Raw genomic sequence first — 23113 nt, forward strand, 5'->3', positions numbered from 1 at the left:
CACCGCAGTCTGTATCCCTATTACAGTGCGTACTGATGGGTGTTCACACCACAGTCTCTCTCCCTATTACAGTGTGTACTGATGGGTGTTCACACCGCAGTCTCCCTCCCTATTACAGTGCGTACTGATGTGTGTTCACACCGCAGTCTGTATCCCTATTACAGTGCGTACTGATGGGTGTTCACACCGCAGTCTCTCTCCCTATTACAGTGCGTACTGATGGGTGTTCACACCGCAGTCTCCCTCCCTATTACAGTGCGTACTGATGGGTGTTCACACTGCAGTCTGTATCCCTATTACAGTGCGTACTGATGGGTGTTCACACCGCAGTCTGTATCCCTATTACAGTGCGTACTGATGGGTGTTCACACCGCAGTCTCTCTCCCTATTACAGTGCGTACTGATCGGTGTTCACACCGCAGTCGGTATCCCTATTACAGTGCGTACTGATGGGTGTTCACACCGCAGTCTCTCTCCCTATTACAGTGTGTACTGATGGGTGTTCACACCGCAGTCGGTATCCCTATTACAGTGCGTACTGATGGGTGTTCACACCGCAGTCTCCCTCCCTATTACAGTGCGTACTGATGGGTGTTCACACCGCAGTCTCCCTCCCTATTACAGTGCGTACTGATGGGTGTTCACACCGCAGTCTGTATCCCTATTACAGCGCGTACTGATGGGTGTTCACACCGCAGTCTCTCTCCCTATTACAGTGCGTACTGATGGGTGTTCACACCGCAGTCTGTATCCCTATTACAGTGCGTACTGATGGGTGTTCACACCGCAGTGTGTATCCCTATTACAGTGCGTACTGATGGGTGTTCACACCGCAGTCTGTATCCCTATTACAGTGCGTACTGATGGGTGTTCACACCGCAGTCTGTACCCCTATTACAGTGTGTACTGATGGGTGTTCACACCGCAGTCTGTATCCCTATTACAGTGCGTACTGATGGGGGTTCACACCGCAGTCTGTACCCCTATTACAGTGCGTACTGATGGGTGTTCACACCGCAGTCTCTCTCCCTATTACAGTGCGTACTGATGGGTGTTCACACCGCAGTCTCCCTCCCTATTACAGTGCGTACTGATGGGTGTTCACACCGCAGTGTGTATCCCTATTACAGTGCGTACTGATGGGTGTTCACACCGCAGTCTGTATCCCTATTACAGTGCGTACTGATGGGTGTTCACACCGCAGTCTCTCTCCCTATTACAGTGTGTACTGATGGGTGTTCACACCGCAGTCTGTATCCCTATTACAGTGCGTACTGATGGGTGGACACACCGCAGTGTGTATCCCTATTACAGCGCGTACTGATGGGTGTTCACACCGCAGTCTGTACCCCTATTACAGTGCGTACTGATGGGTGTTCACACCGCAGTCTGTATCCCTATTACAGCGCGTACTGATGGGTGTTCACACCGCAGTCTGTACCCCTATTACAGTGCGTACTGATGGGTGTTCACACCGCAGTCTGTATCCCTATTACAGTGCGTACTGATGGGTGTTCACACTGCAGTCTGTATCCCTATTACAGTGCGTACTGATGGGGGTTCACACCGCAGTCTGTATCCCTATTACAGTGCGTACTGATGGGTGTTCACACCGCAGTCTGTCTCCCTATTACAGTGCGTACTGATGGGTGTTCACACCGCAGTCTGTACCCCTATTACAGTGCGTACTGATGGGGGTTCACACCGCAGTCTGTACCCCTATTACAGTGCGTACTGATGGGTGTTCACACCGCAGTCTGTACCCCTATTACAGTGCGTACTGATGGGTGTTCACACCGCAGTATCCCTCCCTATTACAGTGCGTACTGATGGGTGTTCACACCGCAGTCTGTATCCCTATTACAGCGCGTACTGATGGGTGTTCACACCGCAGTCTGTACCCCTATTACAGTGCGTACTGATGGGTGTTCACACCGCAGTCTGTATCCCTATTACAGTGCGTACTGATGGGTGTTCACACTGCAGTCTGTATCCCTATTACAGTGCGTACTGATGGGGGTTCACACCGCAGTCTGTACCCCTATTACAGTGCGTACTGATGGGTGTTCACACCGCAGTCTGTACCCCTATTACAGTGCGTACTGATGGGGGTTCACACCGCAGTCTGTACCCCTATTACAGTGCGTACTGATGGGTGTTCACACCGCAGTCTGTATCCCTATTACAGCGCGTACTGATGGGTGTTCACACCGCAGTCTGTACCCCTAGTACAGTGCGTACTGATGGGTGTTCACACCGCAGTCTCCCTCCCTATTACAGTGCGTCCTGATGGGTGTTCACACCGCAGTATCCCTCCCTATTACAGTGCGTACTGATGGATGTTCACACCGCAGTCTCACTCCCTATTACAGTGCGTACTGATGGGTGTTCACACCGCAGTCCGTATCCCTATTACAGTGCATACTGATGGGTGTTCACACCGCAGTCTGTATCCCTATTACAGTGCGTACTGATGCGTGTTCACACCGCAGTCTCTCTCCCTATTACAGTGCGTACTGATGGGTGTTCACACCGCAGTCTGACTCCCTATTACAGTGCGTACTGATGGGTGTTCACACCGCAGTCTGTATCCCTATTACAGTGCGTACTGATGGGTGTTCACACTGCAGTCTGTATCCCTATTACAGTGCGTACTGATGGGTGTTCACACCGCAGTCTGTATCCCTATTACAGTGCGTACTGATGGGTGTTCACACCACAGTCTCTCTCCCTATTACAGTGCATACTGATGGGTGTTCACACCGCAGTCTGTATCCCTATTACAGTGCGTACTGATGGGGGTTCACACCGCAGTCTGTATCCCTATTACAGTGCGTACTGATGGGTGATCACACCGCAGTCTCTCTCCCTGTTACAGTGTGTACTGATGGGTGTTCACACCGCAGTCTCTCTCCCTATTACAGTGCGTACTGATGGGTGTTCACACCGCAGTCTGTATCCCTATTACAGTGCGTACTGATGGGTGATCACACCGCAGTCTCCCTCCCTGTTACAGTGTGTACTGATGGGTGTTCACACCGCAGTCTCCCTCCCTATTACAGTGCGTACTGATGGGTGATCACACCGCAGTCTGTATCCCTATTACAGTGTGTCCTGCTGTATATATATAGACCCACACACACAGATACCTGTGTGTGAGCATGCACTGAGTGCGTGCCTTACCTGATTGGGATTGTTCTTGTACATGAACGTGATGCAGTTCATCACCGTTAAGTTTTCTTCGATATCCTCTTTCAGAGGAAGCGACCGTACCAGCACAGGAAAGACCTTTTGAGAAAGTACAGAGAAGGTCCGTTAATCTCTCTTCAGACAGTTATCGTGAGCAGTGTTCGGAGGGACTGATCACTGCCATCCTGGCCCCTGCACTGTGAGCTTCCTGGTGAAACCTTTCCCCCTGGTCAGAGCGGGAGAGAGGGCAAGAAGCATGGGACAGTTGCTGAGGTGTTGGGAGGGTTTCACAGCACAGAGTCAGTTATTGGCAGAGCCAGTGGCAGAGAGAGCTGCTCAGCTCACTCTCTGCTATCTCTCCCCTCAAGGCGGTGTCTTCCAGCACCTTACCCACCGTCCAGCAGGCTGGACCAGGAATGCTCCACCAGCAAACGGGATTGCCTTGTCGTCCCTTGTTCCAGGACCCACCCAGTGGGTGCCTGGCCCATTTGGGAAGTTGGGCTCATGGACATCAACCAGACACCTTCCCCCGGCCAGGACTGAGCAGCTTGACAGGTCAGAGCCCCCCCCTTCCCCCCCCCCCCCCAACTACGTCTTTGCGGCTGAACGTCCCAAGGAAGTGCCCAGTACCTGCTCCACGGGGACTCCAGGCAGATTCGTCATCATCATCCGGGACACAGCCCCACAGACGTTGTCCACCACACGCCGGTTTTGCTCTCGGGCTATGATGGACGACAGAATGTTCAAAAGGGACGGATAGTGGCTGCAGAGGAACGTTAAGGACTGACCAGGGAATGATTCTCCAGCGCTCCCAGCGAGACCGTTAGTGTGCTTCACTCCCTCCCAGTCAATACAACCTCAACTTTCACAGGGAATGCCAGGAGACTGGAACACAGCTCATAATAATAATAATAATAACAACAGGAACGCTCGGCCCTACGTGCAGGTCTCGGACATAGAACAGTGCAGCACAGAACAGGCCCATTGGCCCACAATGTCATGCCAAGGATTATTCCTAATCTGAAATAAAATAACCCTAACCTACACTCCCCTCAACTCACTGCTGTCCTTGTGTATGTCTAGCGTTCGCTTAAATGTCCCCATGACTCTGCTTCCACCATCACTGCTGGCAATGCATTCCAAGTATTCACAACTCTCTGCGTAAAGAACCTACCTCTGACGTCTCCTTTCTACCCTTCTCCTAATATCTTAAAATGAGGCCCCCTCGTACCAGTCAGTCCTGCCCTGGGGAAAAGTCTCTGGCTATTGACTCTATCTATTCCTCTCATTACTTTGTACACCTCGATCAGGTCTCCTCTCTTCCTCCTTCTCTCCAGAGAGAAAAGTCTGAGCTTATTCAACCTTTCTTCATAAGGCAAGCCCTCCAGTCCAGGCAGCATCCTGGTAAACCTTCTTTTCACACTCTCCAAAGCCTCTGTGTCTTTCCTATAGTAGGGTGACCAGAACTGGATACAATATTCCAAGTGTGGTCTCACCAGGGACTTGTAGAGCTGCAGCAAAACCTCACGGCTCTTAAACTCCAGCCCCCTGTTAATGAAGGCCAAAACACCATATGGTTTCTTAACAACCCAACCCACTTGGGTGGCAACTTTGAGGGATCTATGTACCTGCACACCCAGATTCCTCTGTTCCTCCACACTGCCAAGAATCCGGTCTTTAATCCTATATTCAGCATTCGAGTTCGACCTTCCAAAATGCATTACTTCGCATTTATCCAGGTTGAACTCCATCTGCCATTTCTCAGCCCAGCTCTGCATCCTGTCTATGTCGCGCTATAGCCTGCAGTAGCCCTCTATACTATCGACGTCACCTCCAACCTTTGTGTCATCTGCAAGTTTACTAACCCACCCCCTCAACCTCCTCATCCAAGTCATTTATAAAAACTACAAAGGGCAGAGGCCCAAGTACAGACCCCTGCAGGACCCCACTCACCACTGACCTCCAGGCAGAAGACTTTCCATCTACAACCACTCTCTGCCTCCTGTCAGCCAGCTAATTCTGAATCCAGATAGCCAAACCTCCCTGTATCCCATACCTCCTGACTTTATGAATGAGCCTACCATGGGGAACCTTACCAAATGCCTTGGTGAAGTTAACGTACACCACTTCCACTGCTCGACCACGTACACACACGTGTACACACACACACACACGTATAGACACACACACGTATACACACACACACACACACACGCACAGACACACGTACAGACACACACGCACACACACATGTACACGTACACACACATACACACACATGTATAGACACGTACACGTACAGACACACACGTACACGTACAGACACACACACAGACACACACGTACACGTACAGACACACACACACACACACACGTACACGTACAGACACACACACACAGACCCCCCCGACCCTGCCACGTTCCCCCCCATTCGGCAGCGGGGCCCAGGATACTCGAAGATGGCTTCTTTCCCTTGCTCGGCAAGAACACCAATGCCGAAGACCGAATTGCTGCGCACCTCGTCGTCGGTGTCCCGCGCCCCAGCCTGCAGCATGGGCAGCAGCCGGGGAACAAACTGCACCGTCGCCGGCCCCATGGCCTGCACCGTCTCTGCGATCGATCCAATGGCAAAGGATTTCTCAGCCACCGTGCAGCTGGGCTTCTGCAGCACACACACACACGACAGATCAAAAAGCATTCCTGCAGCAATCTCAGGGAGGGATGCAGGGTTCCAGGACATTACAGAGCGATAGGGGGGAATCCGGAAACAAACTCGAGGCTTTGAAAAACGTGGGCGCGACGGAATACTCCTGCCTCCATGCTGCGGCCTCACAGTGTGCCAGCCCAGGGCCCTGTCTCTGCCTTCTCCCAGACTGTACGCCTTTGTGTCACCCACGTTTGGCTGCACCGGCCCCTTCAGCACTCACTTTCAATCCCTCCCCTTGCTTTAAAAAAAAACAAGCCCACCTGCCTCCGTTCCTCCTAACCCATCTTCCGCTGCTCCTTGCGTGCTGGTTGCTTGAAGTACAAGCCATTCCACCCCTCCAGGCCTGCCTAGCCCTTTTCGAGACAGTTGGCCTAGGGGTATTTTGTGCGACTGGCCATGAGCTTTCTTTTGCCTTTCCCAGCAATCAGGGAGGAAGAGGCTACAGGAGAGAGTGCTGACCGTTTGACCAGTTGTCCTGTCACGGCAGATATTCTAAATACCGCACCCAAACACTTCACAGCAGAGTGCGTGTATTCAACGCTGGCTTGGAACTGGGGACATATTTGAGGAACTGGGGATCTGGGTACATGCTTGAGGGACTGAGAGAGGGAGAGAGAGAGAGAGAGAGAGACACACAGGATCTTTCAGTATCAAACTCCTGGAATTCCCTCCCTCAGGGACATTGTGGGTCTACCCTACAGCGCATGGACTGCAGCAGTTCAAGAAGGCAACTTACTATCACCCTCTCAAGCGGACAACTAGGGACAGGGACGGGGACGGGCGGGCGATAAATGCTGGACCCACCCAGCGATGCCCATGTCCCACAACCGGCAAATAAATGAGGGTTTTACTCCTGTCACGTTACTCCCCGCATTGACATACCACGCCCATTCCCCCAAACTGCAGCAGCTGGTTGCCCTGACCGTGGGCAGTGTCTCTTTCCCACTCTCGGTTTCACGGCTCAAACCGAACCAAAGTCTTCCCCCACCCCCCCCACCTACCGAGCACACGCACCGTTTTACCCAGCAACAGGGGGAGGAAGCCAGCAAAGTACGGGGCAAAGATCTGTCCTCCCACGGCAGCAGCCAGAAGGGGGATGCCTTCCCCGGCGTATTCCAGGAGCATGGAGTCATACTCAGCCTGCAAGGAGAAGAAGGGACAAGTCAGCCACACACAGGGCCAACAGTCGGAGGCTATTTCTACTAAGACCTCGACTGGCCCCCCCCCGCCCCCACAGAAGGCAGTGAACGCTTCGAAAGGCCGTCGGTCGGTCGCTGTGACTGGTCGAACAGACGTCAAACCTGCGAAGTAAACAGCTGGTTATAAAACGCGCAAGCCCCGAATAACAACATCGAGGCTGGCGCACGGGGGGTGTCACCCGATCCTTTTCCAGGCCCTTAATGGGATTACCGCTCGGCGGTTCATCCAGTAAAAGGGAGGGCCGCATATACTGGAGATCAGAGTCGAGAGCGTGGTGCTGGAAAAGCACAGCAGCTCAGGCAGAAGCCCTTCATCAGGAATAATCCAGAAACCCAGGCAGTGCTCAGGGGACCTGGGTTCAAACCCCGCCACGGCAGATGGTGTAATTTGAACTCACGCACAATCTGGGAGGAAGAGTTTAATAACGACTGTGAATCCATTGCTGACTGTCAGGAAAAACGCATCTGGTTCACTAACCGGACAGAATCTGCCATCCTTACCCGGTCTGGCCTACAGACCCACAGCAATGTGGTTGACTCTCCACTACCCTCTGGGCATTTTGGGATGGGCAATAAATGGGATGGGCTTGAATAAATGCTGTGAACGAATTAAAAAAAAAACATGCACGTGTGGAACTTTAACTCCACACCTCCCTATCGAACATGGCACGGTGGCACAGTGGTTAGCACTGCTGCCTCACAGCGCCAGAGACCCGGGTTCAATTCCCGCCTCAGGCGACTGTCTGTGTGGAGTTTGCACATTCTCCCCTTGTCTGCGTGGGTTTCCTCCGGGTGCTCCGGTTTCCTCCCACAGTCACAAAGATGTGCAGGTCAGGTGAACTGACCAGGCTAAATTGCCCGTAGTGTTAGGTAAGGGGTAAATGTATGGGTGGGTTGCGCTTCGGCGGGTCGGTGTGGACTTGTTGGGCCGAAGGGCCTGTTTCCACACTGTAATGTAATGTAATCTAAAAAAACAGAACTGACCCATCGTTTTGGCAACAGCCACAGCAGTGTCAAAGGTCATGCACGTGATTCTGCCTCAGGGTCCGGGAGGTGTTGATTGGAGCCCCTCTCCGGAGAAGGGGTTCAGGTGTGGGTGGTCAGACAATGCCAGCCCTCTTGGTCAAGAGAAAGCTGGGGGCGGTGGGTGGAAGGGGAGGGTGTGCATGTCCAACAGGACACCAAAGGTTGCGACCCGTCTGGTTCTGCCTCTGACAGCAGCAGAGGACTGGGACGGAGTCGATGGTGAGCAAACGATGTCTGCGGTGAGGCTGAAAGCCAACGGCGTCGGGTTTTTCCCGGGTGAATCAGTCACCAGCAATGGTTGGGAAAGCTGGTGCAGGGAGAGGAAAGGGGAGAGGAGTCGGTGGAGGAGGGTGTGTCACAGCTTGTAAAGACAGGCAGAGGGGTCACTATCAGATGTGGCTGAGGAGAAGGAACGACGCTGGGTGTGGGTAGGTGGGGGGGGGGGGGGGGGGAAGAGGCTGGTGCCGTCAGAGAACCATTTACAATCTCAGCTCGCCTGGGGTTAGGAACAGGTCGGCAGGTGTTGGGCATTGGTTCCGAGGGATTAGAAGTGAGTGAGCAAGGGACGGAGGAGGGGAGAGGGACGAGGGCGCAGAAGATAAGCAGGCAGGTATACTTGGCAGGCGAGGAGGAGGAAGGGGTAGGCCAGGGATGGGTGGACAGACAAAACACGACACTGATTCACAAAAGGAGAGACTGGGGCAGATGACCAAAGGCGTCGGGAATTAGAGGAAGAGAGTGCCGGAGACAAGGGGGCAGAGAGAGATGCAACGGGATAGCGGAGAGAAATTCCAGACTTTAGGAACTGAAGTGTGGGACGTATAGGGGAGAAGAACTAGAGGCGTACTGGCAGAGGAGTGACAAGGTGGGAGAAGGTGTCACTACCGTGCCTTTTTGTTTTACTGTATCTTTAACTGTGGACCGAAAAGGGAGAAGAACTGGTTTGAGAATGAAGGCGAGCTGAAGGATTACCGTTTATTTAAAACAGCCCTCATTTACAGAGGTGCCGGCTCCAGTCAGGGTGAACTTTACACACAGGCCGGAGCCACGTGGGAATGTTTCAACGGAGACTCGGCCTGCAGGGAGGAGCTGATTGGTGACCGAGCATCAGTCTGCAGACCAGTGACAAAAGGTGTTCGCAGCTGAAAAGTGTGTGGCTGGGAAAGCGCGGCAGGTCAGGCAGCATCCGAGGAGCAGGAGAATCCACGTTTCGGGCATGAGCCCTTCGTCAGGAGGTGTTCTGCCCAGCAACAATTATCTGATTGGTTCTCAGGCAGCTGAACCACACAAAAACTGCCAATGGCCAGAGAATTCCCCTGGGCTCAGTCTCCGGATGAAAAAATGTCTCCTCACGCCAATCCTAAACGGCCTTACCCTGTATCCTTCGACTGTGCCCCTGGTTTCTGGTCTGCACGGTCAGAGAATATACTGCGTCTGCCCTGTCTAAATTTCATGGAGGTCCCCCCCCCCCCACTCTCCTTATTCTTCCACAGTCCCAGTGAATATCGTCCCCTAATCGATCCGGTCTTTCTCCATCTGTCAGTCCTGCCATCCCAGGAATCGGTGTGGGAAACATTGGCTGCAGGAGGGTTGGGGGTGGGGGGGCGGAGTCCAGGTGGTGGTGGGTCCCAGAGCAGTGGCTTAACTGCACCACCAGAGTCTGACACCCCACCAAGTTCACAAAGAAACTGGCTTAGTCTCCATCTGCCCCCAGGTGGACGGACGGGAGTGGGTGGATCAGGGCAGATTGCTCAGTGGGGACCGAAAGCGACGGCTACAGCAGGAACTTTCTGCCGCCCCAGTACTGGGCGGGAGACGGGCACGGCCATAATTCCAGGATGGTGGAAGAGCCGAGAGGGGTGGCGGGCAAGGTGGAACAGGCCACAGGTCAGTGTATCTGTGAAAACGAACGGTGTGCTCTCACATGTCACAATGACGAACAGGAACGGGGTTACAGCCTTGGGGACATCGCCAGGAACAGTAGGGCAGCAGGAAAAGGATGGCATCGCCAAGTCAGAGCGAGAGCCACACAAAACTCTCAACCACTGTTCACGGTGAGGCCGCAAGGGGCACTGGAGAAGGATTTGAGGGGACACGTGGGAGAGGCCTAAAACATCCCATTTAAAACAGGTCCGAGCCGAATGCCAACACCATTATAGCATCTCTGTAATCCTCCCAGTTCCAAAAGCGCATTGTTTGGACTGGGATTTACCATTCCCTGGTCTCCCTTTCCCCAAACCCCACCCCCTCTTGTGTGCGTGTGTGTGTGTGCTAGACTCGTGTTGTAACAGGTTAGACCTGCTCTAAAGCAAATACCAAGTGCTTGCCTGTCTGCTGAGAAACAGCGGCAGCTATGTAAAACATCAGAGAGTCCTCTGCCCGACTGGCTCTGAACAGTGACTCACACCGGTTCTGAGCCACTGCAAATGACCAGGTGAGGGGAAAGACAAGCCCCTCAGGCTAGTTCAAGAGCAGCCATCCCTTTCATCCGGTGTCCGGGTCCGTTTTTACATGGAGCTGCGTTCGGTTGCTGCTTCGGAGAAGTGAAGGCGTGCTGTCGTGTGCAGCCATTCTTTCTTTGTGGAAGATGGGGCTGACAGAGAGGACTCTGTGCCTCGGGGCACTCAGGATTACCAGCAACCTCGCCTGCTCCAAAGGCGCGGTGTGCATCCAGTCTGTTAGCGGACAGACCATCGTACTGCTCCTGTTCACCGACATCTGTGTCACAGGTACTGCATCAAAACTAACCGCGTTCTCGTGTCCTTTTCAGGCAAACCCCCTGTACTCCTGCTGTGTGGAGAACTTTGAGAAGTTGGGGTGGTTTCTCCTACATGACAGATTAGGGCGGCACAGTGGTCCAGTGCTGCCTCACAGGACCTGGGTTCAATTCCAGCCTCGGGCGACTGTGTGGAGTTTGCACATTCTCCCCGTGTCTGCGTGGGTTTCCTCCGGGTGCTCCGGTTTCCTCCCACAATCCAAAGGTGTGCAGGTTAGGTGAATAGGCCACGCTGAATTGCCCGTAGTGTTCAGGGATGTGTAGGTTAGGCGTATTAGTCAGGGGTGTGTGTAGAGTAATAGGGTCAGGGTGGGTTTGCTGGGCTGAATGGCCTGTTTCCACACATGGAGGGGCTTTGATGGCAGTAAAGAGAAGGACAAGCTGTTCGCATTGCAACTAAGCAGACAGCACCAATTTAGAAAGAACCAGCTGAGAGATGAGAATGACATTTGCTGGCGCCATGAATTTTGATCTGGAATAAGTTGGTCGAGAGAGTGGTGAAAGTAAATGTAATGCTGATTTTCATAAATAAAGTGAGTACGTTTTCCAAGAGGAAATATGTAAATCAGGAAAGGAGAAAGAGTGGTGGGTGGAAACAGTGAACGGGATCCTCTCTCAAAAGGGACGAGTGACTATTCTCTGCATGGCACCTCTTCAGGACCTCCCACAGCAGTCTACCGCGAACGAGGGAGTTTCTGAAGTGCCGTCTCTGTTGTAAAGCAAGAAACGCAGCCCACGGTTTGCAGGCCAAACGGGCAACTGGACACCGGCCAAATCATTTGCTTTGGTCACGGTCTCTTCCAGGCCGCCGGGTCAAACTCCTTTCCTCACTTTTCAAAAAGGAAACAAACAGCGGACACCAGGATCGCCTACGTTCAACTGAGAAACAGACGTTCAGCCTGGCGCCGGAGAGCTCCGCCATGCTGTGGGATTGTTCTAGAACAGGTCCCTGGATTGGGCTTGTCTGAGGAGTTACACACACCCGTTTTGGATGGATGTGCAAGATTTGAATCCCGGAGCTCGCTGAGGCGTGGAGATGAAGTGAAGCACTCGGCACGGAGCCGGGAAGCAGAAATCACTTTGGCCTGCCTGAACCACCTCAGAATCCACGGTCAGCCATGGGGAAGGCACTGGCATTATCACGAGCTGATCAATCCAGAGACCCAGGTAATGCTCTGGGAATCCCGGTTCAAATCCACCGTGACAGAGATTCAGAAACAAAAAAAAATGGAATCAAATGTCTTGCTGATTGTTGGGAAAAGGGAAAAAAGAAATCATGGTTCACCCATGTCATTACCCGGTCTGGCCTAACGTGACTCAGATCGAGAAGAGTGTGGTTGGTTTGTAACTGGACAGTAAATGCTGAGGCGAAAGTGAGGACTGCAGATACTGGAGATTAGAGTCCAGAGAGGGTGGCGTTGGAAAAGCACAGCAGGTCAAAGCAGTGTCCGAGGAGCAGGAGAATCGATGTTTCGGGCAAAAGGCCCTTCATCCTGACGGAACGTCGACTCTCCTGCTCCTCGGACGCTGCCCGACCTGCTGTGCTTTTCCAGCACCACGCTCTCGACAATAAATGCTGACCCAGCCAGTGCAGCCCAAGAATTTAAAACAATTCGAAAGTCGTCTCTGATCCAGCAGCCCAGGAGGAGTCCAGGCTCCTTCACAGCAGTTAACTAACTGGGCAGCAGGATGAATAATCACAGAAATACTCCGCATTTTATCGCGTCGTAGTAGAGCTGAACTTCTGCTCTTTTCAGTCTAGCTGCACCAACACAAGTACGTCTGCACTGTCAGGAAAGTTCACGATGGAGCATTTTTGGGAACTTGGGCTCAAAACTTGTAGACAAACGAAGTTAAAAATCACACAACGCCAGGCACCCCAGTCCAACACCGGCATCTCCAAATGTAGACAAACGAGATTCTGATTTTCAACCCTTTTTGTTTGGCTGAGAGAGAAGCAGAATGGCATGTGGAAGAGTGAGTTAAAGCCGGCCTTTCCAAGAATTGATGTGGCCAAAGTTAAATCACTCAGCAAGTCGCCTGGTGAGATTAGCGCTGTTTATTGTAAGTGAGGGAAGGGAGGGCCAGGGGCACAGGGAACCAGAAAAGATCAATCCCAGCAGAGAGCTGCTTTTAAGCTTGGAGAAGTCTTCAGGCCAACAGAGCGGGAAAAAGCTCCAAACTTTGTGTTTTAAAAAAGAAGCAGCGACAAGGGAGTCATCAGCCAGAACAAAGTAAGTGATTAAGCCTGTGCGCCTTGGGGAAAGACAGTAACAGAGACAGAGACAGTCACATCCGCTGAAAGGGCATCAAATCTCTGAAAGGAAATACCAAATGCAGGAATTCACAGTTAGGACATCTTGAAGTGTACAGCGGAGGGATATTTCACTGGGGCAGAATGGCTGCAAAAGGACATTCATTTTTGCTGTTCCGTAGTAAGATCTTTCCATACTGTCTAGATTTACCATTTTTAACCCCCCCCTTTTCCTTTTCGGTAATAAAGATTTGTTCTTTTCTTAAAAGTACATCGACAACCGGGCAAGAATGTGCTCAGCGAGCGACTGCCACAGTAACCAGATTTCAAAAATAAAACCCCACGCTGTCAGGCTAGAATATTTATCCCCGCACAGTTGATGCAAGGGAATGAGAAAGGCTGACTGAGAAGATCCTGGGTGAGGAGAGAAATGAAAGTGTGTGAAATCGAGAACTGTAAAGTAAGCAACTGCGACTCGATAACAGCGCAGAGAGGTAGACAGTGTACAGCGAGACAGAGGGAACTAGCACAGGAGTGCCAGAGTGTGGGAGGGCAACAAAAAGAATGAGAGAAACACAAAGAGATCATATGCAAGGAATAAAACAGACAGAATAACAACAGATGTCAAATTGTGTATCTATATCTAAAACCTGAAGATTTCCAACTGCCTTCTCTGGACGTATTTCAGAGGGGGAAAATGGCTATCCATCTCTGAAAGCCCCTCCATCATATTGTGTCATAGTTCTGGACACTTTGATGTGCCAGGGAAAGGTTACAGATTGAAGATGTGTGGATGGCACTAACATACAAATTATCCATGGTCTCCCTGGCAAGGGGGATAGGATCAAGGGGCCAAATGGTCGTCTCCTGATACTCTGATTTTAAGATTGTGCTCCTCGTTCAATGTTGAAATGCAGTATTTTTGCTTTTTGGTTGGAGTTTAGCACCCAACGATTGCAAGAGGGTGGCCGGTTATAAAACCCCTAAAAAGACCATGTTTTCTGTGCCCTCTTTAGGCTTCCTCTTCCTCTGCTGGTTCGCAGACCTACAACTGACAAACGGCCAGGAAGTGATCTCGCTCCGCTTCCTTGCCTTTCTCAATGAGACGTACAACGCTGTCACCTTCCTGATCCTGGCTCTGATTGCTGCAGAGACTCACTTCGCCAGCAGGCTCCAGCAGGTGGTGCCCGTGGGCAAGCACCAGCTCTCCGGCCGGCCAGCTCCTGCCAGGCGCCAGCTAACCTTGGTGAACGGGGTCTACACCCTGCTCTGCTGGATCATCGCCACTTCGTATGGGGCCCACTATTACCCGGATGCCATCCGCCCTGCCCGCCGATGCCTGGGAGAACACCCCTTCGACAGCCTCGGCTGCCTGCGGGGTTTCTACCTGCCAGATCCCTTCCTCGCGCTCACGGGGCTCATGGTCACGAGCAGCTACCTCCTCTGTCAGAGGATGCAGGCGGAGAGTTCAGAGGCGCTGCACCAGGTTCCCACACCAGCTCTGCCTTCAGAACCTCCGATCTCAGGAGAGGCATCATGCCGCCCTCCGAAGGTTGGCCACACCACACCAACACGCCGCTCTGAGCGAGGCTACCTTCTCCCTGGGCTGGTTGCCGCACTCATGCTCTACCCGGATCTACCGTACTTGGGACTGACCTCCTCCTTCATCAGCTGCTTTGAACGCCTCAGCCTGCGCTTCTTTGCGCACGTCTGGAAACTCTCCCGACGCGGGCCAGAGCCCGTGCTGCAGCAGTCTGGTCTGTACGCACTGATCCACGTTCTCCTCAACACTGGCAAGCCGTCGGAGCTCTCCCTCCACAGGAGGGATGGGAGTGAGGTGGGAGGGTGTTCCAGCGTTTAGTGCAGAGATCAAACACTGACGGGGTAGGGGAGGCGGGAGCACCTCTGCTCTGCCCAGACGAATGGCCCTGACCTTCCAGTTGCTCACCATTTCGATGAACCGTCTTGCCCCTAGACTGACAGTTGTGCCCTGGGTCTGCTGCGGTGTTCCAATCGCAAGCCGGAGGAACAGCCTCTCAAAGATGTAGCGAGTCAGGTCATTTCCCAAAACTCACGAGACTCAGGCAAGGTTCCTTCAATTGGAAAATAACTGCTGCACGTCCATTATTAATAAAAAAGGGTGAGAGACAGAAAGCAGGAAAGTACAGGCCGGTTGGCTTAACATCTGTCAGAGGGAAAATGTTAGAAGATGTTACTACTGGGCACCGGGATAATTTCAAGACCGATATGGTCTTGTCAAAGAGAAATCATGGTTGACTAATTTGTTGGAGTCCTTTGAAGAAGGCTGTGGAGGTCAGGTCATTGAATATATTTAAGACTGAGGTAGCCAGGTTCTTGAGTATCAAGGGTTATGGGGAGAAAGCGGGAGAATAGAGATGAGAAACTTATCAGCATGATTGAATGGTGGAGCAGACACGATGGGCTGAATGGCCTCATTTCTGCTCCAATGTCTAATGGTCTGAACTTGTGCTGTAGATAAACCAGTCAATGTATCTTCCTTAGATTTCCAGAAGGCATGTGATAGGCACTGAGGAAAATATAAGCTCCTGGTGTAGGGGGTGCCATCAGGTTGGCATGGACAGAAGATTAGTTTAGATTCCGTAGAGTATGGAAACAGGCCCTTCGGCCCAACAAGTCCACACTGACCCTCCGAAGAGTAACCCACCCAGACACCATTTCCCTCTGACTAATGCACCTAACACTACGGGCAATTTAGCAAGAGCAATTCACCTAACCTGAACATCTTTGGACTGTGGGAGGAAACCGGAGCACCCGGAGGAAACTCACACAGACACGGGGAGAATGTGCAAACTCCACACAGACAGTTGCCCGCGGCTGGGATCGAACCTGGGTCCCTGGTGCTGTGAGGCAGCAGTGCTAACCACTGAGCCACCGTGCCACCCAGATCGGCCGATTAACCGGAACTAGAGAGTGGGAATAAGTGGATCTTGTACACGAGTGAGTGGTGTGTCACAGGACTCAGTACTGGGACATGAACTCTTTACACCTTAAAGAAAATAATTTGGGCGGAGGGTTTGAAAATATGGGAGGTAAAGTTGCCGATGACACAAAAGGTAGCCAGGAAAGGGAGTTGTGAAGGGCACGTAAAGGAGACAGCAAAGGGATAGAGACAGGTTCCGCGAGTGGGCAGAGATCTGCCAAATGGAATACAATGTGGGGAAGTGGGAAACTGGCAGTAAGTAGAAAACTGGCATTGAGGGGGATTTGGGTGTCTCAGTGTGTGAATCACAGAGGCAGGCGTAACAAGAAATTCGGAAAGCTGGTAGGATGCGGTGTTTTGTTGTGAGGGATGTTGAATGTAAGAGTCAAGAGGTAATGCTTAAGTTATCGTTTCTGTATCTGGAGCACAGTGTGCTGTCCTGGCCACTTCACTTACAGAAGGATGTACAGTGTGTTGGAAGCAGTTCAGAGAAGGTTTAGGCGACTCATCCCCGGAATGAGGAAAGCCTAGACAGGGTTCGGCCTGTATCCTCTGGGAGGTTGGAAGAAGCCAGAGGTGACTCAGTCGAAACAGGTAAAAGATTTGTGAGGGGACTTGACCGGGTGGACGTGGAAAAGGATGCTTCCTCTTGTGAGAGAAACAAGGGGTGGTCGCTTAAAAGTGAAGGGGGACCTATTCCAAACAAAGACGAGGGAACGCTTTCTCTATTCACTGGGAACCGTGGGTCGGGTATCTGGTTGCTGAGCCTCCCTCGGGTGAAGGCTAGTCACTAACTGTCATTCCAATTCCAGAAACCCCAGTAAACTCATTAAGCTTTGACCAGCCACAATCGAAGGGGTTTCCAACAAGCCAAAGAAAAACCACTGCGGACATATCATACTGAATAAGTACAAGCAAAGCAGATACATCGGCCACCAGTCGTAACATAAGGTGCCGGCATGGGGATCGACGGGAATTCAAAAACGGAATCATCTGCCGGTTGCTCAACGTTTGCAAACCTGCGCATTCCTACCTCCTGCTCTTCATCCGACTCGGTCTCGTCGTTCTCCGGGTCTTGGCAAGCTGTCTGCAAGACACAATGGGCAGAGTCAGCACCAAGAAGGGCAGTGACACGACATCTTCAAAAGACCAGGCAGGAGTGGCTACTGCAGACGCTGGAGATTGGAGTCACGATTAGAGTGTGGTGCTGGAAAAGCACAGCAGGTCCGGGCAGCATCCGAGGAGCAGGAAATTCGACGTTTCGGGCAGGAGCCCTTCATCAGGAAGGGGGCTGGGAGCTTCCGGGGTGGAGAGGTAAATGGGAGGGGGGGGTGGGGGGTGTGGCTGGGGAGAAGGTAGCTGAGAGTGCAATAGGTGGATGGAGGTGGGGGTAAAGGTGATACATCAGAGGGGAGGGTGGAGTGGGTAGGTGGGAAGGAAGATAGACAGGCAGGACAGGTCTTGGGGCGGTGGGGTTGATTGGTGCGGGTGTCCCGGAGATGTTCCCTAAAGCGCTCTGCGAGAAGGCATCCGGTCTCCCCAATGTAGAGGAGACCGCATTGGGAGCAACGGATACATTTCAACTCCCCCTCCCACTCTGCCGAGGACATGGAGGTCCTGGGCCTCCTTCACTGCCGCTCCCTCACCACCAGACGCCTGGAGGAAGAACGCCTCATCTTCCACCTCAGGACCCTTCAACCCCAGGGCATCAATGTGGACTTCACCAGTTTCCTCATTTCCCCTTCCCCCATCTCACCCCAGTTCCAACCTACCAGCTCAGCACCGTCCTCATGACCCGTCCATTTTCCTTCCCACCTATCCGCTCACCCTCCTCTCTGACCTATGACCTTTACCCCCACCTCCATCCACTCTCAGCTACCTTCTCCCCAACCCCACTCCCCAGCCTATTTATCTCTCCACCCCCGAGACTCCCAGCCCCCTTCCTGATGAAGGACTCCGGCCCGGAACGTCGATTTTCCTGCTCCTCGGATGCTGCCCTGACCGGCTGTGCTTTTCCAGCCCCCACTCTAATCTTCAAAAACCAGGCATCGCAGAGGGCACCGGGAGAGAACGCGCGGACTCTGGGCTGACCTTTTTCTGCAGTACGTTGCGGATGGCTTTGCAGATCTCGTCCAGGCGGCCTGGCTCCTTCAGCGTGTCCCCTTTGCAGTTCTTCAACACGTTGTTCATGGACTCCAGAATCGTCATGACCACGAGGCGGTCCTTCTCCTCGTGAATGGTTTTCAAGTAGTTCGGAAACACCATGGCGAGCAACTTCTGGAAACCTGGTGGCAACAAAAGACACCCGCGGTAACGGTCTGGAACAGGGCCGGGGTTTTGGATGTAGGTTTGCTCGCTGAGCTGGAAGGTTCATTCCCAGACGTTTCGTTACCCTACTAGGTAACATCTTCAGTGGGCCTCAGGCGAAGCAATGCTGAAACGTCCTGCTTTCTATTTATATGTTTGGGTTTCTTTGGGTTGGTGATGTCATCTCTGTGGTGATGTTATTTCCTGTAGTGAAGTCACTTCCTGTTCCTTTTCTCAAGGGGTGGTAGATGGGGTCTAACTCAATGTGTTTGTTGATAGAGTTCCGGTTGGAATTCTAGGAATTCTCGTGCGTGTCTTTGTTTGGCTTGTCCTAGGATGGATGTATTGTCCCAGTTGAAGTGGTGTCCTTCCTCATCCGTGTGTGAGGGTACTAGTGAGAGAGGGTCATGTCTTTTTGTGGCATGTTGGTGTTCATGTATCCTGGTGGCTAGTTTTCTGCCTGTTTATCCAATGTTGTGGTTGTTACAGTCCTTGCACGGTGTTTTGTAAATGACATTAGTTTTGCTTTTGTCTGTATAGGGTGTTTCAAGTTCATTAGCTGCTGTTTTAGTGTGTTGGTGGGTTTGTGGGCTACCATGATGCCAAGGGGGTCTGAGTAGTCTGGCAGTCATTTCCGAGATGTCTTTGATGTAGGGGAGAGTGGCTAGGGTTTCTGGACGTGTTTTGTCTGCTCGTTTGGGTTTGTTGCTGAAAAATTGACGGACTGTGTTCATTGGGTACCCATTCTTTTTGAATACATGGTATAGGTGATTTTTCTCTGCTCTGCGTAGTTCCTCTGTGCTGCAGTGTGTGTTGGCTCGTTGAAATAATGTTCTAAAAACAAGCCACCAGGATACATGAACACCAACACGCCACAAAAAGACATGACCCTCTCTCACTAGTATCCTCACATACGGATGAGGAAGGACACCACTTCGACTGGGACAATACATCCATCCTAGGACAAGCCAAACAAAGACACGCACGAGAATTCCTAGAATTCCAACCGGAACTCTATCAACAAACACATTGAGTTAGACCCCATCTACCACCCCTTGAGAAAAGGAACAGGAAGTGACTTCACCACAGGAAATAACATCACCACAGAGATGACATCACCAACCCAAAGAAACCCAAACATATAAATAGAAAGCAGGAATTTTCAGCATTGCTTCGCCTGAGGCCCACTGAAGATGTTACCCAGTAGGGTAACAAAATGTCTGGGAATGAACCTTCCAGCTCAGCGAGCAAGCCTCCATCCAAAACCTCAACCTGAGCTACAAATCTTCTCAAACTCACTAAGGGCGGGGGTGTGGGTGGGGGGGGGAACACAGGAGAGAGGGCAGGACTTCAAACAGCAAACGCTTCCCCACACAGAGATTCACAGCTCCCGGTCGTACACTACACCAGAACCGTGCGAGAGCGCAATCAGGAAAACCTCTTCCCAGCAAAACCAGAAAGCAAAGCAAACTGAACAAAGAAACCAAGCAACAAAAGTCTCTCCTGATTCTAATTTACAGCCGCAGGGTGGAAAAGTTAGCACCAGAAACAGAGAAATGTGGAACAGCTCACAGCTAAAGCAGCAGAGATTACGTGGGAGTCTGTGCACTGCCAAACTCTCCCAGCTAACCAGCCACAACACCTCAGCCGCCAGACTCTTGTGTTTCTGTGGAATACCTGGGTGTGATGAGGGAGCTGATACCGTTGATGGCTGGGAGATGGTTGGCCATGTGTAAACATGAATGGAGGAGACAAAATGCCATTTGGCCCCTCTCGCATTCCATGGGACCACGGCTGATCTGACTGATATCCTGAACACCACAGAGAAGGAACTTTGCTGCGTTTTTAAACATAAAGAGCTCTGGTTTTCTTTTCCTCCAAGCCTCTGTGATGGACGAAGGAAGGTAAATGGTGTTCAGGACACGGGTCAGCCGTGATCAGAGGGAACGCTTCTGGGGAGCGGAGAGCCTCAGAACGCCCCCAACCCCCCCCCCCCTCGTTGTTGACAGCCCACCAGTTTCCCTCCTTCACTGCAAGTTGCAACAACCGTTTGATAAAATCCAGCGTTTGATTTGGGGGATGTGGGCACGCCGGGTGGTGAAGTGGATGTATGAATACATCCCAGCTGCTCTACAAACACGAGGATTTTTTGAATACGTCTGGTTTCTTAACTCATTGGAGAAGCAGTAGCTGAATTAAAAGCTGTCCCCCTTCCTCACACCGAAACGGATCTCCTCAGGAACAGGGCGGCAGTGGCTGGCACTGCTGCCTCACATGGCAGGGACTCGGGTTCGATTCCAACCTCGGGGGGACTGTCTGTGTGGAGTTTGCACATTCTCCCCGTCTGTCTGCGTGGGTTTCCTCCGGGTGCACTGGTTTCCTCCCACAGTCCAATGATGTGCAGGTTAGGGAGCATTGGCCATGCTAAATTACCCATAGTGCCCAGGGATGTGAAGGTTAGGATGGATTGCCGTGCTAAATTACCCATGGTGCCCAGGGATGTGTAGGTTAGGGTGGATTGGCCGTGCTAAATTACCCATAGTGCCCAGGGATGTGCAGGTTAGGGTGGATTGGCCGTGCTAAATTACCCATGGTGCCCAGGGATGTGTAGGCTAGGGTAGATTGGCCATGCTAAATTACCCATAGTGCCCCGGGATGTGCAGGTTAGGATGGATTGGCCATGCTAAATTACCCATACTGCCCAGGGATGTGAAGGTTAGGGTGGATTGGCTGTGCTAAATTACCCATAGTGCCTAGAGAAGTGCAGGTTAGGGTGGATTGGCCGTGCTAAATTACCCATAGTGCCCAGGGATGTGCAGGTTAGGGTGGGTTGGCCGTGCTAAATTACCCATAGTGCCCAGGGATTGCAGGTTAGGGTGGATTGGCCGTGCTAAATTACTCATAGTATCCAGGGATATGCAGGTTAGGGTGGATTGGCCGTGCTAAATTACCCATGGTGCCCAGGGATGTATAGGCTAGGGTAGATTGGCCGTGCTAAATTACCCATAGTGTCCAGGGATGTGCAGGTTAGGGTGGGTTGGCCGTGCTAAATTACCCATAGTGTCCAGGGATGTGCAGGTTAGGGTGGGTTGGCCGTGCTAAATTACCCATAGTGCCCAGGGATGTGCAGGTTAGGGTGGATTGGCCGTGTTAAATTACCCATCGTGCCCAGGGATGTGCAGGTTTGCTGCAATAGTCAGGGGTAAGTGTAGAATAATAGTGTGGGGAATGGGTCTGGATGGGTTACTCTCCGGAGGGTTGGTTTGGAGTTGCTGGGACGAAGGGCCTGTTGTAAGGACTCTATGCTTACAGGCGGCCTGGCAGTGAGTGGCCCTGCCTGTGTGGAGGGAAAGCAGCTGCCATAAACTGTAAACTGAACATTACTGCAATATGCACCCACAGTGCGACACAGCTCCAAAACAGCAGGCAGCAGCACATCGCGGGGGGAGCAGGGCAATAAATCAGAGGCCAGTGAGCTTTAACACACACACAAAGTGCAAACTTATTACCATTTTGGAAGGCAGAATGTTGGGAGGTGATCTAAACTGACGAATTGTGTGGGGTGGGGGGCAGTTGTTGGAGAACGGTGACAGCGACGGTTGTAGTTACACAAATCTTTGAAAGCAGCAGGACAAGTCGAGGAAGCTGTTTAAGACGGGATTCTCAGCATCTTGGTGTCCACTGCTGGACATTCTTCCGAAAGCACGGAACCAGATAACCCGGAACCCTGCCAGAGATGAGGGGCTTGGGATATTGGGAAGACTCTGGGGAAGCTGGGAATCTCCTCTCGGAGCTGAGTAAGGAGAAGTTCAGTCGAGGTCTTAAAAATTCTGAGGAATTCTGACATATTAGGGTCTTCCCTCCTGCAGGAGGGTTGAGAAGTGGACGGCAACAAAGGATCAACAGGTAAAACAGCTCGAGATGCAATGGGAAGAGTTTGCTTTTTAGGCATCGATGCGTCTGGAACAGAACTGCCCAAAAAGGGTGCTGGAGCAGACTCGATGGCGATGACGAGAAAGGAATTGGGCAAATGCTGCTTTTCAGACATAGGAGCCGAAATGAGGCCATTCTGCCCACCCGAGTCAGCTCCGCCATTTAATCATGGCTGCTTGGTTTCTCAACCCCATTCTCCCGCTTTCTCCCCGTAACCCTCAATCGTCTTGATACTCGAGAGTCTTAAATATTACTCAATATACTTCAATTAGCTCACACCACGTGGGTGTCACTGGCTCGGCCTGTATTTATCGTCCACCCCCAATTACTCAGAGAGCACTTAAGGGGCAGCCACATGACAGTGAGCCTGCAGTCCACAGCCGTTTATAGGATGGCAGCTTTCTTTGCCTGAGGGGTATTCGTGACCCAGATAGGCTTTTTACGACAATTCATAGCCCTTTACATCCTGACTTTATTTTAAAAATCAGATCGAAATGTCAGCGTTGACCATGGAAGGATTGAAACGCACGCTCCCATCTGGGGGCCTGGATAACCAGCCCAGTGACATTGCCAGTACAAGTCCACCTGCTGTTTTGGGGTTAGGCTGAAAGGTCAAATACTGGCTTCAGGACATGAGCAAGCCTCCTGCTTTTCTTCTGCTGTAAATGCTTGAACTTATCCCTGAAGGCTGACACTTGGGACAGAGCGGCACTCCTTCAGCAACGGTTGGTTGAGCTCGATGGAGCTCAGGCCTCACGTT

General features: G+C 52.0%; 2 protein-coding genes across 3 annotated transcripts in view; one reads left to right on the forward strand and one right to left on the reverse strand.

Moving 5' to 3' along the window:
• Positions 1-23113, reverse strand: part of ipo4 (importin 4) — an 88270-nt gene that overhangs the window by 15394 nt on the left and 49763 nt on the right. For both annotated transcript variants that reach the window (XM_087974805.1, XM_087974806.1), the window contains 6 exons: positions 18205-18398; positions 17147-17200; positions 6911-7036; positions 5643-5851; positions 3820-3952; positions 3184-3288 (listed from right to left, as the gene is read on the reverse strand). In XM_087974805.1, coding sequence (XP_087830931.1) covers positions 3184-3288; positions 3820-3952; positions 5643-5851; positions 6911-7036; positions 17147-17200; positions 18205-18398 — 821 coding nt within the window. The remainder of the gene's footprint in view (positions 1-3183; positions 3289-3819; positions 3953-5642; positions 5852-6910; positions 7037-17146; positions 17201-18204; positions 18399-23113) is intronic.
• Positions 10453-15579, forward strand: LOC122543612 (uncharacterized). Its single transcript, XM_043682438.2, has 2 exons — positions 10453-10850; positions 14168-15579. The coding sequence occupies exons 1-2, from the start codon at positions 10709-10711 to the stop codon at positions 15010-15012; spliced, it is 987 nt and encodes a 328-aa protein (XP_043538373.2). The 5' UTR covers positions 10453-10708; the 3' UTR covers positions 15013-15579.

The sequence above is a fragment of the Chiloscyllium plagiosum genome, unplaced genomic scaffold, assembly GCF_037043375.1.
Source record: "Chiloscyllium plagiosum isolate Xiang-an unplaced genomic scaffold, Cpla_swu_hap1 HiC_scaffold_27, whole genome shotgun sequence".
NCBI classification, from domain to species: Eukaryota; Metazoa; Chordata; class Chondrichthyes; order Orectolobiformes; family Hemiscylliidae; genus Chiloscyllium; species Chiloscyllium plagiosum.

What these genes read in the sequence shown, in the direction of transcription:
- LOC122543612 (XM_043682438.2), top strand. Translation starts at nt 10,709, where the DNA reads ATGGGGCTGACAGAGAGGACTCTGTGCCTCGGGGCACTCAGGATTACC. An exon ending in CACCGACATCTGTGTCACAG is followed by an intron (nt 10,851 to 14,167) that starts GTACTGCATCAA and finishes TGCCCTCTTTAG; the next exon opens with GCTTCCTCTTCCTCTGCTGG.